This window comes from Gobius niger, assembly GCF_951799975.1.
Source record: "Gobius niger genome assembly, chromosome: 5".
Taxonomy (NCBI): domain Eukaryota; kingdom Metazoa; phylum Chordata; class Actinopteri; order Gobiiformes; family Gobiidae; genus Gobius; species Gobius niger.
This window is the reverse complement of record NC_136856.1, coordinates 9242122-9265066: the sequence shown is the minus strand read 5'-3', so window position 1 is coordinate 9265066 and position 22945 is coordinate 9242122. Positions and strand designations below refer to the sequence as shown.

The following is a 22945-nucleotide window of genomic DNA, read 5'->3' as shown; positions in this document are numbered from 1 at the left end:
CTTAATAGGCCTGCAGAGGATCCCATTTACTTTATATCTTCTTATCAGTTCAGGCATGCACAACTATATCTGTGAAGCTGTTTTTAATAGTTAGAAATGGCATTCGCCATAAGTGCATGCGAACAAACATGTACGAGACACAAGCATTTGAACACACCACATGGGACTACAGTCAAAAGACTCATTTGTATCCATGGTCCTGTATTTGCATTTACAAGCCCTCTCACATTTAGTGCGTACACTGACACTGAAGGCAAAGTGGGAGAAGTGTCTTGCCCAAGGACTTAACAACTATATGCGCTGACCAGAGCTGAGATCAAACCACTAGCTCATGACATGTCAAACTTGACAACTGAGAGAAGATTTGAACTGAACTGCTTAAGTTATAAAGGAATTGTGTTTTTGAGCATGTTTGTACAGGCTTAAACTACAGGGTTAGCAGCTTTTATTTTATAGACAAGAACATTTCATCTTTGGGTCGGTGGAGAGTCCTTGCCTCAAGTGGAGGAGTTCAAGTATCTCAGGGTCGTGTTCTCGAGTGAGGGACGGATGGAGCGTGAGATCGATACACGGATCGGAGGGGATGAAGAGGGTGCTGAGTCGGAGGCAAAGCTCTAGATTTACCGATCGATCTACGTTCCCGCCCTCACCTATGGTCATGAGATTTGGGTTATGACCGAAAGGACAAGATCGCGAATACAAGCAGCCGAAATGAGCTTCCTTCGCAGGGTGGCTGGGCACAACCTCCGAGATGGGGTGAGGAGCTCAGTTACACAGGAGGAACAGCTGGAGGAGGTGTGCGTGGATCGGGATGTCTGGGCATCTCTGCTGAGACTAATGCCCCGGATAAAGCGTAAGAAAATGGATGGATGGAGAACATTTTTGTTTGTAAAGGACAATATTCTGTCCTAATGAAGTTTGTTGATAGCTGTAATCAGTTGCGACGATTCAAACTGCAATTTTGTTCATCTTACAGATATATTATACTTTGGGCTCCATAAACAAAAGTGTTAAACACAGTGCTAACAAACGTCTTTCATTCTGGTAAACCACCTCTCAATGTACAGGGAGAACTTAGTCCTTAACTTCGCCTGCACAGCTCTTTCTACAGGACTGAGACGGGCGCAAAGAGAACACTTGTTATGACATTTAAATGTTGTTTGTTAAAATGATCAACGTGTTCATCGGAGCCTAACAAAACAACAATGGGCTTTAAGCAGGGACAGCTGCAGGTACAGCAGACAGCAATTTTATGAGAGCCATTTAGGTTTTCTTTTCACCAACTAGAGAGAAGAAACGACAGATAGCAGTTTGTTGAACCTCTGTGCAGCCTGTGATTTTCCCTAATGCTTGAGAGGGCTATATTTAACTCTCTGATGCAAGTCACAATGCTGAATGCATAATTAAAACTCTCATCTAATACATTATGAAATAGCAGCAACTATTGTGAATTTGGTTACAAGGCTGTGCTTCTGTGGCCAGACTAAAACTAGGCCTGTTAGTCCACTTGAGTGCACTTTAAACCACGTTACATTAGACTTCGAGGGGGTCGAAGAGCTACAGTCAAAGTGGGACTAATCAGCAACATAACCTTAGTATGTAAGTTTAAAATGCATCATGGGATGTTTTTTCTGCACACAGATTCTGGCGAAGTATTGCAATTAGGTTGGTTTTGGTCAATTCTGTGGATAAACATTCTAACCTGTTATTCGCCGTCCCCCTGATCATAGGTTGGGGTTAAGGGTAGAGAGGGTAGAGCCAATTAGGCTTTTGGAGCACAGGCAGCAGGTCATTTAAGGATAGTGTTAGGGTTATGGTTAGGCTAAGGAACGGCAAATGAGATGTAAGTTGTGTTTCGCATGCGGTATCACACTGGCACATACTGTAAACTCTCCTGTCAATACAGGGATTTGGATATGCATAACTGAAGAAAATAACTCCAACCCTAAACCTAAGACAGAAGCTTGCTAACTTGCTAATTCAGCTTCAATTTTGATTTATCTTCCAACATAAAGCAGATAACAATACTACATTTTCTTTTACATTTTCCTCTGTAGTTGCAGTGATTAAATATCTCCCTCCCGGTGTGCAGTAAACAACAGGCTGATTTTGAACCCCTATTTAACCACCTGGATGATTGGGTTTGAATAATTTTGTCATAAATTTAACACCGGGTGCCCTTCCTGACTCAACCCTCTTCATTCATTGAGCCTTGGGAATGACCCAGACCGTAAACCGTGAGGCGGGGCCATATGGCAAAACAAAGTGCTCACTCCTCCTTTTGTAACATGCATTAAACTCAAATAGCATTGTACCATACTCACTTGGTTCATGAATATGCACTAGGCAGACTTTTTAAAATGAACCTCAGCTTAAAAGACAATTTAATGCTTTCCACTAAATCTCCTGTTTTGCTCCTGCCACAGGAAGATGGCGATAGTTAAGATTAACCAAAACTGAGATTGCAATTTCAGCTACATTTTAATTAATTACACAGTACTTGTGGATTAATTCTTGCCTAGACACATTGTTTCTTGTTGACTCCTCTGCAAGCAGTGTTCTATGTATCGCCACTAGTGAAGAGAAGCAGCAGTAGCTGTCCTTTCAAAGAGATCTTCCTTCCGTGTGGTACAACATCAAAAGCTAGTCTCGATATAAGTGGTCCCTGCTAGACTTCTGAGACGAGGGCGAGAGATGAGTATCTCACAGACCAGGCCAAAGACTAGCTCGTGTTGCCATAATGATTATTACCTCCTTGCTCTTTTTTCTATTTGCCCCAAAAACAATATCTCGGTTTGCACTACACAGAGGGTGGTTGTTTGAAGCCACGGACAGGGTGGTGGGGGGGGGCACAGTTAAAGGAGGCAGGTATTTGCTGGTGTCGATAAACATTCACTTCTGAGACCCGGCTCTGGGTGTGAAGGAAGCTCCGAGACCGCTCTTCAAGCAGCACTTTAGAGCCGACCACGAGGGCAGCAGAATAAAAATCCCAGCTATTTTCTTTGGCCTTTTATATACTGTTGCTTCATGTGGGCTATCTTTTGATGCTTTGTGTAAAAGGAAGGCAAACACCTAGCAACAAATAGCAGTTCATAATGCGGTTTCACTTATACTACACGTTATTAGCGTTACAACTGTCGCCGGTGCTCTCGCAGAACAAGCCATGCAAGTACTTTCCATTGCCAACTATGTAATCTCAAAATGACACTATACTAATCTGCAGCAATGATGGCGTTATCATGCCGTTAAAGCTGCCTGTAGGTGGAGTAGTAATCTCTGCTCTGCTCCACCACCACCCCCCTCCCCTCACCTGACTTTCCCCCATCGCCCACATCACTCACTCCCCTCCACACGCTGCTCTGATTGCATTCAATGAGCTACGGAAATCTCATTAATCTTGTGTGAAACACGCATTCATCTGCATAAATAAGATATGTTCAAAGTAAATATTTTCAGATTTACATTTATTTGCTAAACTGCAACTTCCATGAAAGTCTGTCACTTTTTTGGGGACATTTAGAACATAATGATTCCATTTAAGTTTACAGCGCAGTGCTTTTTTTCCCCACAACCCTTGAACGCCTCAGCCTCTCCTCTGGTGCTGCTTTGCTTTGTGAGGGAAAAAAAAAGACCTGACAGGGATAGATATAGATATTGGATTAATAAACAAACTGACATTTCACAAGGATTTCAGCTGCATCAGAGCAGGTCGGTCACATGTTTGTCAGTTCACCATCTTTTTGTAAACCTGTCATAATGCTAAACTGTTAGCCGCTAACTGTTGCTAAAATACATCATTGTAGTTAAAAACCTGATTCTTCGTCATTGTTGTTGTTTACAAGCAATGAGAGAGAGAGAGAGAGAGAGAGCGCAAGTAAATTACATTGTTAGCTGTAGTCCAAACACATTCTTCCCTTTCCTTACACATTCTCAACTCTGATGATTTTATATGCACGTTTCACAACTTGCACGGTCGCTTTTAAGGGTCACGGTCACAGAAATGCAAGAAAAGTCGCCTTCAAGTTCATGAAATTGATCAAAAATGCTTGAGAATTAGATGCTAGAATAAGATACATGATGCTAGAGGAGAATAAAACAAACTTTGATCCTCTGCCAGAAAAAAAAATCAGGTATAGAGCCTCTAAGTAGGTAAATGGATAAATACATTCTGACAATTGCAAACCGTTACATATCAAATATCCACTCGCGTTTGCCAAGCCATTTTCCATTTTGCAAATCAGACCCTGCGAGAACCGAAATACACCTCCCAACCAAATTCACACTGTGTCTGGTCTCCTAACGAACAGAGCAGCAGCGGGGCAGATTTTGCACACTTTATATAATTTACAGCAGCCTAAAATTGGGGATTTTACTGGCGCTAGCACGATAAGTAGATTTATCAAGCTTAGTATGTTCATAAAATGTCTGTTACCTGTTAAGCACACTTTTTACAGAGCTTGTAGACAAAACATGCATGAACCATCTGAAAAATAGATACCGTAAATTCTCTAATACTGGCCTGTATTCCATTAGCGGCCGGGTCTCTAACAGTAGCCGGGTTTCCGGCTGGCGGAGGCAAATTAAAGCCGGTCTCTAAAACAGGCTGGGGCTATTATTAGAAACTATAGTGGTAGAAATATTCCCCATGTTAGGAATTTGTCTCATACTCGTGTCTCATACTCATATGAACGCTGCGGAGGAGCTGATCCGAGCATAACTTTGACACAGATTTAGTCACTTTTCAAACCTCCAGTGACTATATTTGGAAACAGGGCAAGCAGCAAATGTTGTGTGACCCTCCAGGGTTTTAATAACCACCATTGCGTCTTCAAAGCACGTCCAGCTGCTCCGTGTGCAGGTAAGTCCCACGCCTCAAAATAACTCCTCCGATCGGCGCGAGCGTCTCGTCTTCTCTCGGGTCAGTCTCATGATCGATCACAAACACAAACGCTCCGTCTAAACTCGCCTTTTACACAAGATAACAACAAATAATCCGGTCCGCGGTAAAAACGAAACAGAAACCTGCAGTGACATTGATGTCAAAGCTCCGCTAACAGCAACGAAACACTTCCTGTTGTCCCGACAAAATAAAAGGCGTCAATGTTCCAGCCGCTGGGAGAGTATTTGAAATGTTTATTAATAAATGAACCTAATATTTTAGGTGCAAATGGACACAAATCTCGTTTTTCTTCGTTTTCCTGGTCGTCCGTTTTGCTCAAATAGAAATAAAGGCCTGTCTCTAATTGTGGCCTGGTTCCAATAAAGGCCTGGTCCTAGATGCCCTTGAGTAAATAAATATATTAGAGCATTTATGGTACACACATATAGTCAGATTTAATTTTGCAACCACTGTATCCCTGTCTGTTTTACCACTGTCTGATCTACAGTGACTAACAACGTGTTCCGAGAAAACAACATGACTAAAGAACATGAATAACCTGCATGTTTTGAAATGTGGCCTATTCACCGGCTTTGCGGCAAAGGCTTTGACAAAACTTGAACCGCATTTTACTAGAAGTAAATATAAAATAAGCTTAAGCCCCTCCAAAAACACATCAGCTATTCACAGTCCACTTGTCAAGCGGTTTTTCATTTTTGCAAATCAGAGCCCACGAGTCTCGCAGTGTGGCAGAGATAAACCTCGCTACCAAATTCAAAGCGTGACCGGTCTCTTAATGAACAGAGCGGCGGCGCAGCGTTTCCAGAAGTGCACTCCGCAGATCAGAGGATTCCGAGGTACCACCGCTGGCTGCAAACCGAGAGAGACGACCAATTATGAACCAGGAGTATTACTGTATAACGCATCCCAAAGCACTTTTTTTTTTCTTCTTCCCCCCACTCGCAATGTGTTCACCGAGGGGCCTTTCAAGCACCTTGGATAAATCATGTCTGCCGCTACGGGGCCGGAGCGTAACCAAAACTGAGCCAACATCACACAAAAATACTGCCATTTTGGGTGGTCACCAAGGAGAGAACGATAAAAAGGTCTGTTAATTCAAACGGATCATAAATAACTTAAGTGAAGCTCTCGGCCTATAGTGCAGGGGTACGGTAATAAGGAAAAGTAAGACATTGCTACTTCTGAAAGTGAACCTGTACTTATAAAGTCATTGTTTACATCACTAGTTTAGCTTATGATGTAGTTATAAAGTTGAATTGGAAATTGTTTCATATTTAATACAGCTCTAGTTGGTAGCACTTTACAGCACAGTGATAGCGGCACGGTGTAATATTATGGTAATCATGGAAGTAGTTACATGAGAACGGCGCAAACAACTAATTTATTTCAAGAAAATATGATTAATCATTACCCAAAGTCACCGTAAAGACCATTAATCACCAGGAAAACCTTTTAACAATCTGAAAACAGGGCAGAAAAATGCATTATGTCCTAGCTACCATGTCATTTCCATCTATTATATCACTACTGTGCTGTAAAGTGTGACCCATTAGTTCTTGTTTATTAACTTGGTTTATGCCCAAGTTAAGTCCAGGTATAGTTTTGATTTTGTCTTTGATTTTATTGCTGGTTTAGCCATGGGAAACCTGTTCAAGTGGTTTTGCATTGTTTGGGCCTTGAGTGTTGGTTTAGACTCTGTGCGCTCATACTCACTCTCCCTTACAGTCAAGTATAAGCTGCGCATAATATAAGGTGAGCGACCTGCTTTGCCCAAGGGCACAGCAGCAGAAGTCAATGCTGGTTATGGCGATTTCTCCATCAACATTGTGGAACGTAGGTGTTCCAGATAAAATGAATAGCTAAAGACTCGGAGATGTGTTGCCCAATGCTCCTAGCACTCAATTAAATCATGAAAGTCGCAAAAAATCACAAAAGCACAACTTCAGCGTTTAACCTCTTACCTCCCACCTGAACAGAGCACTTTCTCTCCAGTTTGGTTTTACCCAAATGTAAAGGCATATTGGAAAAAGTGTCAAAAAATCAAAAAAAAAATGTGAGCAAAAAAAAAATAAAAAAAATAAAAATGTGACAAAAAATAATAAAAATGTGGCAAAAAATAAATAAAAATGTGACAAAAAATAATAAAAATGTGGCAAAAAATAAATAAAAATGTGACAAAAAATAATTAAAATGTGACAAAAAAAAACAAAAAAATGTGACAAAAAATAATAAAAATGTGACAAAAAAATAAATAAAAATGTGACAAAAAATAAATAAAAATGTGACAAAACAACAACAAAAATGTGTCAAACTCTGGCAAATACGAGATGAAAAAGAATGTGAAAAACGAGGCAGCAATGCGAGGAAAAGGATCTGTTTTGTATGTCTTGGCTTTGAGGCGTTACTCTGGCCAACATACTGTAAGCGCCAGGTGAGAACTTGTTAGATTTGGGTAAAGCCGAACTGGAGAAACTGTGCTCGGTTAAGGCGGAGGGTAAGAGGTTAAGATCTTTGTTACGTTGATTTCTGCAGGTTGATTAATCCTTTATCTCTTTGAATAGGTTTAGGTTGAGTGTAGTTGCAAGCAGGTCCCGGGTTCGATTCCCACCTGGACGGGGCCTTTCTGTGTGGAGTTTGCATGTTCTCCCTGTGTCTGCGTAGGTTTCCCCTACCACTAAAAACATGCACAATAGGCCAGGATGAATGAGAGTGTGTTTGAGAGTGTGATTGGGGGACGACGGATGGAAATTGGCCCAAGGCTGCAATCCGGCGTGGCGTGTTTACATGCATGAGACCCATGTATGTTCATTAACATGTCCTGACCAAATAAACCAATAAACCAATTTAGGCAGCGCAATATCTTCTGCAAACAACGGAATACCCGGTGTCTAGTCTGTGTAAAGCCATAGTTTAGGCCTGAAATGTATGCCATTCTTATATTAGTAAAGAAGTTCATATTTCACTCTTCTCTCGATTGTTTTATGCTCTTGAAATGTGCAAACACAAATAATAACTTGGCAGAAAAATCTCAATTCATGATTTTTCGGAAATTGTGCAGCCCTGTATCATTTAGTCCTCATGTTAATCCAAAAGATTATGATGTAGTTTATAAATCAACTTTAAATCATTAGTCACACACAGTAAGTGACTTTCATTCTGGCTTCGTCGCTTGCTTTTCGTAACTGTTTATCTCTTTTAATCGCAGCGAATGTCTTCTTTTGATTTCCGACACTCGCTCATCGGATGTTGCACTATGTAGCGGGGCCTATCTCGGGGCTCATCCCCCTCATTACCGCCTTGATACGGATTAGACTCGCGGTTTTGACTCATCACACAGTACAGCGGCAATCAAGTTATTCTCTACAAAGGGACAGATTGCGGACGAACCTCTTCCTATAGTCTGTCAACGGGCCCGCTCCACGGCCACAGCTTCCCTTACACCTCAGTAGCTCACCAAAAGTGACAGCGGTCCCCCCGTTCACACACGCAGAAACACACTTTCCCACAAACAGGCTGCATGTGATTGCTTATTACTCATCCGCCCGGTGTGTTCGAAAGGGAGCTGTGCGATTCCAACGTTCTCCTCATACAGCGGGCGGCATTGCGCTGTCCAGGGTGCTGAAGCTGACTGTACGGTTGGCACGGGGTGGTGGAGGGGAGGGGGGTTGGGATGGGGGGGGGGTACGTGCATGCAGCTAACTACATTAATCATACGGGCACACGCTCAAGCGCGGACACACAGACACACACGCGCGCGCCGCACAGCAAGGTGGTTGTTGCATACGGGGGGGTGATAGGCTGCACATCCATCCTTCACGTTCATTGATGAGAGCTGTTACGCTGCTGTTGTGGTGCCTTTGGTTTGTGAATAAGGTGAGACGAGATGGCCACGCTCCCCGACTTCACATGAGATGTCACCGCGCTGGCAAGAAACGCACTGTACTGTACTTTTTTTGATCAGTGGTGGTGGGGAAAAATCATACGTCAGCTTGCGGTTTTTTTTTTTTTTTTTTTTTTGTATAAGGAGCACGCACATGCACGCAGCCAGTGGCCCTCATCATCATCATCTCTCCCACTACAGGATGCGTGTTCACACAGCGTGACCGCACAAGCCCCGCGTTAAATGCCTATTAGCGCACACAGAAACAAGTGTTACATTACCTTTCATCCAGTCCAGGACCTGCTTTGGCGTCCATTTACTTATAGGCTCCATAACCAGAGCCATGGTGTCACAGTCTCTCCGCGGCGCACGACACAGAACTCAATGCGGACGACATAAAACGCGTTGTCGGTCACATCTGGAATGAGACAGCGGTTGGAAAAGGTGAGAAAAAGGCAAAGCTCGATACTTGTAAATTCTCCAGCGTGAGCATGGCCGCCTGCAGAAGCGGTGGACGGGATGCGGTGGTGCAATCCACGCGCACACACGGAGACACACACACTCACGCTGCTGCTGCTGCCCCCCCCCTCCTCCTCCTCCTCATCCTCCTCGCGCTTTACTTCCCTGCCCCTCTCTCTCTCTCTCTCTCTCTCTCTCTCTCTCCCTCTCTCTCTCTCACACACACTCTGAGGGTTCTCTTGCCTTCCCGCGCGCTGTGAGGAGGGACTTTGGTGGGCGATGGAAGGAGATGGGGCCCCTCCCCTCGCCTCGCTGCAGCATCACAAGGGCCACCACTCTGAACAGACCGGGAATGGTGCAGCGCGCGGCACAGGGAGGTTTCTCTCTACGTCGCTCCCGCTTTACGCACACATGCACTTACCTATAATGACAGCGAGAGCTTCACCACCGCGGGCACGGGACGTTTACAGCCAAGCACGTTTTAACAGTTCGGCTGCACTCGTCACTGAAGTATCTCAGTGTTTTTACATCCAAGCTCCACGTTGTTAAAGAGCATTCGCGGCTTATTAGGATGTAAGTTCTTACTTTCATTAAACACGTGTTGTGGTGGAAACGCATCCGTGGCACTGACTCATCCCGCTCGCGAGCACGTGCGCTGGAGGCAGAGCACAAGTATGTCATCGCTTTGGAGAACTTCACCGCGTTTGACTCACGCAGATTGACTGAAGGGAAATTCAGGCATCAGTCAGGAGTTCCTCTGCATGGCACGCTCCGTCCTGAAGCGAAGGGGCGCCCCCTACCGAGCACCTGAGAGAGGTTACGTCATGCGTTAACGCGCCCTCCTGCAAAAAGTACACATCGAATCAGGTGTCCGGAGTGAGACCAGTGGGTGCATAGTGTGCTCCAGAGCACTTACTACGGGGGCAGATAAATGTTTTCATATATTGCACCGTCCTTGTCATATACGTAGCCAGATAACTTTTACTTAGGCTAAATAGAGAAAGCTGTTCATATTATTCTATTTGGCAAAGTCAATTGTCCAAAAAAATATTAATGCAAAATGTGTTTATAGAAAATTAATTTAAATGGCAACTATGTTAAGATTCTTCATCTAAGTGACAGGTTTGAATTATGTCCACGAGCAACCAACCCAGAGTCTGGAGCAACTGCAAAAGATTATATTTATCTTTATAAACCACATTTTACCACCTGCTTGTACTCTTAAATAAAACATGAATTTAAAAAAAAATGTGATCGTCTTCGTCCTAATTCAATCCATATTGAGATGAGAACCCTGCATTAAAATAAAACAGGAAAAAATAATAGTTTAAATATTTTATTGAAAATTGTTTGAGGAACAAGTTACAAAAACATGTTACAGTGGATTCAACTCAAAGAAACATGCACAAGGAGCTGATAGAGCACTTGACTGAGCTCATTCAGCAGCATCTGTAAGTCTGCGACAAATAGCCTACTACTCATCAAATACACAAACAACATGTGATTCATGCTTTATTCATGCTTTATAGCATATCTTCAAAGTCTTTACTGTTTTGAGTTTCAAGTTAGGACCTACTGTTTTTTTCTCCCCCCAGCACCTATTTCTAAAAGAAGTGCCTTTTTCGATCTATAACAATGTTATAACTTAACTATAGCTACACCTTTACATGTGCACGCCCACAGTTAGTTGTTCTCTTGTGTCCTCGTGTTGCCTCATATGAACCTGCATCTCTAGGGTAAAATTCTAACTAAAATCTTAGATGGGCTTTTGCTGCTGTAAATTGTCATGTTTTCTTATTAATATGAGATTTCAAATTCAGGGATTTCACTGTTTGTGAGACAGACACCACAGTTTGTACTAACTTTGATGCACCCATGTCCGTGACCTGCTCCTCCTGCAATCACTGAACAAAGTCAGAGGGGGGCGGGACCTCCGGGTGTCACCGCATGATCTCGAGTTCCCATTGGCTCCTGTCTGCGCACACGTCACAATCATGATTAGAATTGATGATCGGACGCTCTGATTTCATTGTCTAGCAAAGGGGTCCGCTGAAGAAATCTGCTGAATTTAGAACGCACGTCTGATTTTGTCATCAGAAATGGTGAGTTTGAATTGGATTTCTCACCGGGCTCCGCGTTTCGCCCGCGCGTCTCGTGCCGTGACCGACAGGAGCTGAGGTCACGGGAAATGACCACAGCGGGGTCGGGAATTCACTCATTTTAAGGAAAAGTTTAGCAGTGGCTAGCCATTGGGGGGGAGGCTAGGCTAATGCTAACTAGCTCCGGCGGTTGCTTGGCTATGGCTCGGGCCTAGCAGACGCTAACTAGCCTACGTAGGATCCGCAGCAGCGCTCACCCGGTTTGTTTCTCTGCTTCACCTCCCTGTCTTTCACTCATGACACGCACGTCCTGCAGTAATCGTGTTTCTGAAGCCTCAATCTCAAGCTACACTGACGCACCAAACTGACGCACCATTTCTATGCTTTCCGTAATGAAACCCAGCGCACTGTTTACTGTGGCCATGCGCAGTCACTCTGCCTAAATAAATCAGCTCGAAGCTTATTGGTCGCACTACCTTTGCGTATGCGATCATTCCCGTGTTATTAAAACCCTTATAAACATTAAACTTGCTCCCTCTAGTGATGCTGCGAGAGGCTTGTGGGACTGACTCTCTCTGCGCCTCACAGACTATAATATGGAGACATGGATGTTGTTTTTATTCAGTTACACATTGGCATTAAATGGGAAAAAAAATAATTATAACTTTGAATATAAATCACGTTATTGCGGTTGTATCTTTGAAAGTTGCCAATGTGTTAAGCAATAGTGTCATTTTGAAACATTTGAAGCATTTCACGTTTTCATCATGACCAAGGCAAAATATACATTTCAGTCATTATGATCAGAATAGCTCAACTTAACTGTTAAACTTAACTATACCTACACCTTTACATATGCAGACCCGAATTTAGTTGTTCTTGTGTTGCCTCGTATGAACCTGCATCTTTAGGGTAAAAGTCTAATTAAAATCCTGCATAAAATCCTGCAATAAAATCCTATATATTTCAGGCATCACGATCAGAATAGCTCAACTTAACTGCTCTGTTTTGTATCAAGTTATCAATGCAGTAGATCGTAAGGCACTTTGATGAATTCACTGTGTCAGACTGCACTTTATGTTATATCTTTGAAAGTTGCCAATGTGTTAAGCAATAGTATTTTCAGTCATTTTCAAACATTTGAAGCATTTCACGTTTTCATCATGACCAAGGCAAAATATACATTTCAGTCATTATGATCAGAATAGCTCAACTTAACTGTTAAACTTAACTATACCTACACCTTTACATATGCAGACCCGAATTTAGTTGTTCTTGTGTTGCCTCGTATGAACCTGCATCTTTAGGGTAAAAGTCTAATTAAAATCCTGCATAAAATCCTGCAATAAAATCCTATATATTTCAGGCATCACGATCAGAATAGCTCAACTTAACTGCTCTGTTTTGTATCAAGTTATCAATGCAGTAGATCGTAAGGCACTTTGATGAATTCACTGTGTCAGACTGCACTTTATGTTATATCTTTGAAAGTTGCCAATGTGTTAAGCAATAGTATTTTCAGTCATTTTCAAACATTTGAAGCATTTCACGTTTTCATCAAGACCAAGGCAGAATATATATTTCAGTCATTACGATCAGAATAGCTCAACTTAACTATAGCTCCACCTTTACATATGCAGACCCGCATTTAGTTGTTCTTGTGCTGCCTCATATGAACCTGCATCTCCAGGGTAAAATTCTAACTAAAATCCTGCTGCTGTAAATTGTCCTGTTTTCTTATTATTATGAGATTTCAAATGCAGAGATTTCACTGTTTGTGAGACAGACGCCACGGTTTGTACAGTTTGAAAGTTGCCAATGTGTTAAGCGATAGTATTTTCATTTTTCAGTCATTTTGAAACATTTGAAGCTTTTCACGTTTTCATCATGACCAAGGCAAAATATACATTTCAGTCATTATGATCAGAATAGCTCAACTTAACTGTTAAACTTAACTATACCTACACCTTTACATATGCAGACCCGAATTTAGTTGTTCTTGTGTTGCCTCGTATGAACCTGCATCTTTAGGGTAAAAGTCTAATTAAAATCCTGCATAAAATCCTGCAATAAAATCCTATATATTTCAGGCATCACGATCAGAATAGCTCAACTTAACTGCTCTGTTTTGTATCAAGTTATCAATGCAGTAGATCGTAAGGCACTTTGATGACTTCACTGTGTCAGACTGCACTTTATGTTATATCTTTGAAAGTTGCCAATGTGTTAAGCAATAGTATTTTCAGTCATTTTCAAACATTTGAAGCATTTCACGTTTTCATCATGACCAATATATATTTCAGTCATTACGATCAGAGTAGCTCAACTTAACTGTTAAACTTAACTATAGCTACAGCTTTACATATGCAGACCCACATTTAGTTGTTCTTGTGTTGCCTCATATGAACCGGCATCTCTAGGGTAAAATTCTAACTAAAATCCTGCTGCTGTAAATTGTCCTGTTTTCTTATTATCATGAGATTTCAAATGCAGAGATTTCACTGTTTGTGAGACAGACGCCACGGTTTGTACAGTTTGAAAGTTGCCAATGTGTTAAGCGATAGCGATAGGCAAAAATATGTATTTCAGTCATTACGATCAGAATAGCTCAATAACTGCTCTGTTTTGTATCAAGTTATCAGTGCAGTAGATCGTTGGGCACTTTGATGACCTCACTGTGTCAGAGGGCACTTTGTTTCCTTTGTTAATCATTTATAAGCACCGACAATAATGCTGTGACAATGCACTCTATCCGTGTTAAGGTTAAGGTTAGGAAAAGGGTTGTTTTATAGGATCCAAACACATTCACTGTCCGGGCTATGATCACTATTCATTATAAATTATTAATAATATTAGAACGTCTGTAAATGTTATAGTAATGATGAAATAAGGAATGCTTTACAAATGTTTACTGTGCAGCTATAACGTCTTTTCATGAATTTTGCTGTTAAGGTTTATGTCACATGAGAAACTTTCATACAAAATGCATCACATAAATATACAATGTGTTTTTTACTTTGGAACTGTGATTACAAAATGTGTCTCTATAAGATGTAGGTTGACTATGTGATCAAGGCTTAAAGGAGCTGTCCTTGATTTTTTTAATGTTCTGTTATTGGAATAAAATTAGATTTGTCCTTTAGTATATGGTAGAAGCAAACATTTATCCAAAAAACACTGGTTTTAATGTCAGGCTAGTTAGGCATATTTTACAGTGAAGTGACAGTTTTCCTCCCTGAAAGTTGTGAAACCTGGTTTAAACTCAGTCCCTGTGACATATTTTGACGTAAGTTTATGTCACACTAGAAACTTTCATACAAAATGCATCACATAAATATACAATGTGTTTTTTTTACTTTGGAACAAAATGTGTCTACAAGGTGTAGGTTGACTATGTGATCAAGGCTTAAAGGAGCTATACTTGATTTTTTAATTTTCTGTTATTGGAATAAAAATAGTATATATAATATATGTATATGGTAAAAGCAGACATTCATCCAAAAACACTGGGTTTAAAGCCTTTTAAACAGTCATAAAATGTCAGGCTAGTTAGGCATATTTTACAGTGAAGTGACAGTTTTCCTCCTGAAAGTTGTGAAACCTGGTTTAAACTCAGTCCCTGTGACAAATTTTGACGTTGTAAATGCATTAGGAAAGTTTGAGATGAGTTTGGACCAGAAAATAGCCATTTTGAGTGACCCTGTTTCTTTGTACAATCAGGTACAACTCCTTTAATATTACCACTGGCCTAGCACCTGTCTAGGTCCGGTAATCTGGTCATTCATTGTTATTGCATCCCATAACACCCAATAAGTGATAACAGGTGATTGTGTTTGTTTATGGATATTTACTCGCTCCCTTTATTTCCACAGTCAGGTCATCTGCCCCTGCGCGTCATGTCAGAATGAGGACAAACACAACTGTTCCGAGAATCATGGAGCCCTCGTTGTGACCTGCATGGCCGCTCCGTTCCCCTCCAGCAGCAGGATGGACGCGTGGTCACAGAGGCGCGGCCTGCAAACCGTGAGTCAATGGAAGCTCTCCCTCACTTCAAAAACAAAAGTAGCCTAGTTATTTGTTTTACGATGAATCAAGTAAAAAGTACTTTATGTGTAACTTATCTCATACCTACCTACCTCTGCCCTTGGGTACAATTATATTTCCACAATAGCTAGAGCGCAGTAGTGTGTCTTATTTTTACAGATGAACCTCCGCTCAGTGTTCACCATCGAGCAGCAGAGGATCCTGGAGCGATACTACGATAATGGAATGACCAATCAGAGCAAAGCCTGCTTCCAGCTCATCCTGCAGTGTGCTCAGGAGGCCAAGCTGGACTTCAGCGTGGTCCGGGTGGGTCCATAAAGAGCCGAGAGAGAGAGAGAGAGAGAGAGAGAATCTAATATTTATAATGTGTTAGTGAGAGGGTAATTAGGGCTGTAAATCTATTTCACTGTTATGCATTATGTTGCTGTGCTTAGTTTGCTGACCATGTTCCTTAGGCGCCTGTGTAGTGTTGCTCTTAAATATTATTGATGAGGTTACTGTTACTTCCTTTATTTGCAGAGGTGATAGTGAAGATTTTACCGTTTCATTTGACCGAGTGCACATGACAGGTTAGGCTGTTTCTTCACCAGCACTTTGGAACATCTCTATATTTAAGAATTTGCTGGTCTTTGTTTGTCCCTGGTTTGACCTTTTATTTCTGTTGTTTATTTTACATTCTTATTGGCACAAGGTGTGACATAATAGGTAATGCAGTGCAACCATTACCATACAATACCAATGGGCCACGAGCAAGTCCGAGTGTTTAACCCTAGAACACTATCACTCAAATTCATCAATCAATCAATCAATCAATCAATCAATCAAACTTCATTTATAAAGCGCTTTTCATACCCTTCCCAATATGTCATATTGGGTATAAAGACCAGCTGACTAAAATAACTATGTGTTCTTCACTTGCTGGGATGCCAGAGACACTGAACTCTGCGGCAGGAGCAAAGCTGTAGCTGAAGTCGCAAAATAAATGTGGAAGCCCTGAATGTCAACCTTGAAAGGGGCAAGAGCCTGATTAAATACATTAACCCTACCCTACCTTCTATCACTACTGCACAACATGTGCCTGTAGGAAAAAGTGTATTTTGGATTAGGGAAACACCCAGGCCATCAAAGATGTCAAAGACAATGCTGAAGCTACTGATACCCAGGACACTCAGATAAACGCAGCGTAATGAAAACCACATAAATGTATTTGCTCGGGTGAAAATCACCCGGCAATAGTGTTCTAGGGTTAAAGCATGAAAATGTGCAACTTTTGTTAATACAGCTGCCAGTTTACTAGTGTATCATTAAGATTAATGCTTAGCACAGGCAATATCCCATTAAAAAAAGTAATGATTAGAAAGATGTGAACCCCTGTGATAAGCACTAATGTATAATTACTTTCCGGCATCATGATTGAGTTGAAAGTTTGGCTCATTCCTCTACCGTATCTGATTTAGAAATGTGTAGTTAAAGACAGAACTTCCAGGATTTATTATTTTTTCTTTGGAAACCACTGAATTTTAATCTTTTTATCGGCTCTCATATTTTACGTAACAACACCTACTTCCCCATCACAAAATTGAACTGAATGACTTTTGTTTTCTCCCCATTTACTTGTTCCAGACATGGGTCGGCAACAAAAGACGCAAGCTCGCCTCCAAAGTGGACCAAAATGGTGTCGTGTCCCACGCCTTGTCCAGCCACAGCCTCCCCCCGGGACTCCTCTCCAATCACAGTCTATCTGGTGGTTCTCTGTCCACTTCTTCCCTTTTATCTGGACCACTACTACACTCTGAAGTCGTCACCGCTCGGAGCATCCCAAACAGAGCCCACCTTTTCCCGCAGTCGTCTACCTTCCCGGCCTTCTCTTCGACGACGTCCTCGTCCTCTTCATCCTCTCCTCTCGACAACAATAACAACAACAACAACGACGTGATATTGACCGGCATCTATTCGCTAAATTCAGTTCAGCGCTCAAGGCCGAGAACCTCAGCCCCTCTGCTTCAGCAAGACTCTATAAATGCGCCGTCCTCACTTATCAACCCGACCGCACAAAGCAAAAACAGCTCTAGTGTTTTACCTCTTCTTTCTAAACCCGTTTCGCTAGCTCAAAATCCCACCTCTCTCCCATTACCTTCAGGGCCTCTAGTCCACACTGCTCCCAGGAAAAGCTCATCATCCTCTGGCGAGACGAGCGTAAACGCTGGAGCAAGTCTAATACCTCAAAGCTGGACCAGACAGTACGGTACGGGGGCACACGCATTCCCATGGTCGAACAACGCAACCTCCCAAACCAAGACGCAACCGAGACCTCACTCCAACCCACAACCTCAGTCCACCGCCGCTCCTCAGAAAGTCAGAGTATCGCTTCCAGTTCAAAACTCCTCCGGCGCTCCCTCCGCTACGCCTCGCATTCACCAAGTTTTCACGTTGTCGGAAAAAAGCGAGTGGAACAAGCTCCTTTTGGGCCAAGGAACGAGCCAGAAGGCGCCAGAAAGTCGGAAGCCTCCTGCTGCGGCCAGCTACTTGGACACCAGTCATAATTTCTCCATCGCCATGGAAACCGGGGATGAGGAAGACGAGTGGCTAAGGGAGGAGGAACTGGCAAACATGGCGGCCCAGACTTATATCCAAAGGGAACATAGGAGCCCGAATCCAGGTGAAGTTTGCAGCATAAGTAGCAACGCACAACCGGCAGCTAGCGCCAAACCTGCGGCGGTTCAAAGTAGCGTTAGCCTTCGGGACAGCTACGCGGTGACGGCACAGATCTCGCTCACAACAGAGGCCAGCTCACAGGTAAGGAAAGTTACACGACACGAGCTTAGGAAAAAATATTCATATAATCATAACCTGAAAAGAACTTATCTCTTATATCGTGGTCTTGGATGTATAATGTTAAAATTGTCAAATAAAACTTTTCTCTGCAGACTTCGCTCAGTGCATCCGCCGGGCCCTGGATTTTGAGTAACTCCAGGAAAAGAACAGTACGTACCCTTTATCAAATATACCTTTTTTCAAGCAAATATTGTGGGTTGTAAAAGTGCCATTTTTTTGGTGTGTAGTTACTGTGTAAGGCCATGACAACTAGGATTGAAGTAATTGCACAATATGGATATTGAGAGCTGTACTACCAGTGGAACCCACACCATAATTGGAAAAACAATTTTAAATGGTTCTGTTTTACGCGTCATAGAAATAATTTCAGGAAGGCAAATCTTTATCTTTTACCCGGGACATTATGTGCCTTGTTCAATCCAACTCAGATTGAACTGCTCAAACCTTGTGATCCCCATATTCTTTTTCATCAGTCTAATACAACAATGAAACTGACTTTTTGGCTTAATTTAGCCAAAAGGTAAATGTCGTGATGTACTATGACATGCAGGACAAAAATCATAAGTCAGCGTTCTTACTATGCCAGGCACAAAACTAAAAAAGAAACTTTAGATATACTGTGCATATAGTACTTACAATCACTGTGCAAAAAGGGGAAATGAAATCCCTCTCTGCTGTGAGTATTTTGTTGTTAACCAGAGGTTTATGTTCTGTTAGCTACAGGACCGGACTCAGTTCAGTGACGGGGATCTGGTCCAGCTCAAGCGCTACTGGGACCGAGGGATGACCAGCCTGGGCTCTGTTTGCAAAGACAAAATCAATGCAGCTGCCAACGAACTCAGCGTGGACACCGAAATAGTCAAAGTACATAAACCCCAAAGTGCTCTTGTTGTGAAAAATGTGTTGAATCTGACTTTGCTCTGACAGGTCATTATGAGAGACAAAGAGAGAGTTCATTTCAATCTGACAAAGTTGATCTGAAGTTGCAAAACAGGAACTAAATATAGACTAAGCAAGAACAGAAACTGGACTAAACCTCCACTAAATCAGGATCAATCCAGGAAGTAACTTGGACAAAGGCTAAAGTCGCAGCCCTGTGAGGCAACTCCTGTTGTGATAACGCAATATTAGGGAAATCTGTCATTTGTGTTTGACCCACCCTTCAAAGCTGCTGGGATTATACTTGTCAGGAGACTAGGATGACCGCAGTAAGGCACCAAGGGCTACATTTGACCAGCACTACCTAGTGCAACGATTAGTCAATTGCGTGAGAACAGATACAGTGAGAACATGCAAACTCCACACAGGGAAAGGCCTTGCTATGAGGCAAGAGGGAAAACCACTCAGCCACCATACTGACAACCTTGCGCATTAACACATAATCAGATTTCAGACTTACTAAATACTGCATTTTAGAATCATTAATATTGACTAGTATAGGATAGGATGAAATGTAGACTAAACAAGGATTGTAACTGTACTAAATAAGGGCTAACCTTTTTTAATGTAACCCAGGTCTTAGCCAGGACCTAAACTGTACAAACCCTGAGCCAAGCACTTCACCAGAACTAAACCTGGACTGATTAATGTGTAAAACAAGATTCGAAGCTTTGTGCTCAAGGTTATAAAAAGCCTGACTTTGTTCTGACATGCCATTTGTTAATATGGCACCCGCAGGAGTCCCATTTGGGTCAGAAAAGTTGTATTATGTGTTGCACAAAGTTGTTTAAAAGTCACAGTGAGAGTTATGCATCAGGGCAGCAGTCGGCATTCTGCTGATGGACTAAATATAGTGCCTCAGTACTGACACACATGACCCCCTGCCATCTCACAGGCTCGTTTATTTTGCCTTCAGAGACAGCATTTGGCTGCTAATTCACAGCAAGAATGTCTCAGGCTCAATTCCTTGACTGTGTGGACTTTGCGTCCACATAGCAAGAGAAGTGTCAATCCAACATGCACAAAAGGGTAATCCTCCATCTTGGTGATTTTGACCATAACCCTAGTTTAAGATCTAGAGAGTGGAGGCTGCACACTGCCCCTGACAGGTTGTCCCAGTGATATTGAAAGATGTGTTAAAGGCACAAGACAATTTTTTATACAGGGTGAATGAAGATTATCTTAACCAAATAAGATATGAAAATCTCTGCCTGCTATGAGGTTTAAAAATTACTACAATTGTGCCAAGTCACTCCAGTGTATGTATTCCTGACTATTGCGCACTTGCTCTGTTTGTCAGACGTGGATCAGTAACAGACGGAGGAAGTACCGTCTGATGGGCATTGAAATCCCTCCTCCCAAAGGGGGCCCTGCAGTGTTTACCTCGTCCCCAGGAAATGAGTCTCCCGTGGCCCTTAGCCCTGACGTGGACCGGCTACAGACACCAGACCTCACTGATGACACCAACGACGGACTGTCTGAAGGTGAGACTAATGGCCATTCACACCATCAAGATCTCAAGTGGCATCTTATTAACTTAACAGGGGAAAAGTTAAAGCATGTTACTAATAAGGTTGATTAAGCCACGCAGATATGTCGGATGACTCTAACCATGTAACCTTGTATAGAATTGTGTCATTTTGAGAACACTAAAGACTTCCCATGTTTAGACACTGACCAAGATCTTGATATGAGTTAAGTTCTATCTATCATCCCACTTTTGTTGAAGCACCACTGACCCTTCAAATGTTCATCTTAGTATAATGTATCATAAGAAAGGCTATACTACAAAACAAAGATGTTTCAGGAATTGTGCCAAATTTATATTTGTGTGTTATTAAAGTCGTTTAAATCTGATGGTTATTTTTCCAGATGGCACCATTGACTCCCATCATAGAGAGGGCGACGATGAAACAGACCTGTCCTCTGCTCCGCTGGCTAATAATGTTGTACGTTACTTTTTAATACTTTTTAATACTGAAACAACTAGAGGGGGTTTATCTCTTTGGCCATAATATTAGAGAACTAATACTGTACTTATCAATTACTTCTGAACTGCATCTTTTTCTGAAAAATAAATATATAATGAAAAGAAAAAGAGAAACATACAAAAGAAGCCCATATTTACTTTAGTGTTTCTTTACAGAAAATTGAAGTCAGTGATGATGATGAGCTGAATGAAGAAGCTGGTATTGACATGATGGCTTCAGAAATTGAGCAAATGCAGAGTTTGCTTGAATTTAAGGTACACATTTATACATGTTTGCATGAAATATGACTCAAATAATCTCCTCCTGTATGTAACTACCACCACCACCACCACCGTGTCTGTGTTGTATTAATCAATTCTCACGTTACAGCATGAAGAAGTGCAGTTCCTTGAAAATGAGCTAGAGAACCAAAAACAAAGATACCACGAGCTTGAGAACTTCACCAAATGTTTGCTTATCGCTGTGAGGAACAAGGACCTGGAGAAGCAACAGGTATATAATGTGCATTTACCTTTCATTACCATTTTTATTTATCTCGTATTTATACAGGTTTGTCCCTTGAGACACACTTTCTCATTTGCAAGAGAGACCGGTTTCAAACATATTAAAGTGATAGTCTCTGAGTTTGCAAAGACATAGAGTAAAATTTGAAAGTAAACAATCAAATTCCTCCCCTCTTTAACTAAAAAGCTCTCCCTAGTTTGCAAAATAAGGAGCACAGGAACAGAATTTTCAAAAGTAAACGGTCAAGCTCCTCCCCCCTCTCTCTTGATTGGACCTGACAGGCCGGTTCACAGGAAAACCTCGTCTCATTGGTCAAAGTGGTATCCCGCGGATTCTGACTAGTTGCTGAAATCAGCAAAGGGGGGGACTTTAGAAAAAATATTATTATTTAATATTACTTATGTTACCTTCAATTTCAGACCCAGGCGGTCAATCATACACAATCTATTAAATGTGTGAAATATTTAAGCTTACATACTATCACTTTAATTATAAACATACAAATACAAAAGTTTCACAAATACAACAGGAACTTGCTAAAAAACAAAAAAACAAATTCAAGTTAATACAACAGCAATTTCAGATAGACCTGTAAATACTGAACTAGTTTGACCAATGAGTTTAGTGAGTTAATGGTAAATTAAGCCTCTTAAGTCTTAATGTATCGATTTAATTAAATCGATACACCATTTGTTACCATATTATATAGAATATCGCAGTGTTTATTGTCCTAGCATAGAACTGAATAGGAGACTAATTTGTGTCTGTTGTATTTACATTTAGGAACTTATAGACAGTCTACCTCAGTCTTCGGACCAGGACTGGGACCTTACTGAGGAGGAGGAGATCCAGGCTGCGTCTCTACCAGCCGACGAATGCACTGACCACAAGGGATCACCGGGAGGCAGTGGCGGACATGACCAGTCCCCTCTGACAAACAAAGACACTAAAAGCAGCTTGCTTGATCTTACTGAACCCTCTGCGTCAGATGGGAAAGACTGATTTGATGTGTTTTAATTAGATGTGACCGCACTCTACATAGAAACAGGTGAGCTGATGAATTGCAACATGGGTACTATGCTCATGTCCCGCTGCCCAGTCCTTGTGGATTTGAGCATCACTATCGACTGTTGGGCTAACACAGCCTTTTTATCGCATACCATTGGCCTTGCTCTGGTGTTATCCAGAGAGAATAATTAAAATTCACAAAGTCAGCTATGGTTTGTCAAGTTTCTTTTATGGTAAACACAGACTGTTTTTTTTAATGTAGTCTTCAAAGGCCCTATACCTGATT

The 22945-nt window shown here is 41.8% G+C and overlaps 2 protein-coding genes across 6 annotated transcripts in view; one reads left to right on the top strand and one right to left on the bottom strand.

Moving 5' to 3' along the window:
- Positions 1-9382, bottom strand: part of LOC306962846 (connector enhancer of kinase suppressor of ras 2) — a 143870-nt gene extending 134488 nt beyond the window's left edge. For 3 of the 5 annotated variants that reach the window (XM_079556181.1, XM_079556185.1, XM_079556183.1), the window contains exon 1: positions 9062-9381. In XM_079556181.1, coding sequence (XP_079412307.1) covers positions 9062-9125 — 64 coding nt within the window. In that variant the 5' untranslated portion in view covers positions 9126-9381. Of the gene's footprint in view, positions 1-9061 lie in introns of all 5 variants that reach the window. The other 2 variants (XM_079556182.1, XM_079556184.1) reach the window with 2 other exon arrangements.
- A 1723-nt stretch (positions 9383-11105) lies between these two features.
- On the top strand, positions 11106-22861 carry hdx (highly divergent homeobox). Its single transcript, XM_079556196.1, has 11 exons — positions 11106-11341; positions 15211-15361; positions 15542-15688; positions 17006-18178; positions 18310-18366; positions 18935-19081; positions 20457-20640; positions 21029-21105; positions 21303-21401; positions 21517-21639; positions 22435-22861. The coding sequence occupies exons 2-11, from the start codon at positions 15296-15298 to the stop codon at positions 22651-22653; spliced, it is 2292 nt and encodes a 763-aa protein (XP_079412322.1). The 5' UTR covers positions 11106-11341; positions 15211-15295; the 3' UTR covers positions 22654-22861.
- Positions 22862-22945: the final 84 nt, after the last annotated feature.

Coding starts and splice junctions, on each gene's coding strand:
- hdx (XM_079556196.1), top strand. CDS start 15,296: ATGGCCGCTCCGTTCCCCTCCAGCAGCAGGATGGACGCGTGGTCACAG. Junction 15,362..15,541: donor AGAGGCGCGGCCTGCAAACC/GTGAGTCAATGG, acceptor TTATTTTTACAG/ATGAACCTCCGCTCAGTGTT. Junction 20,641..21,028: donor CAACGACGGACTGTCTGAAG/GTGAGACTAATG, acceptor TTATTTTTCCAG/ATGGCACCATTGACTCCCAT.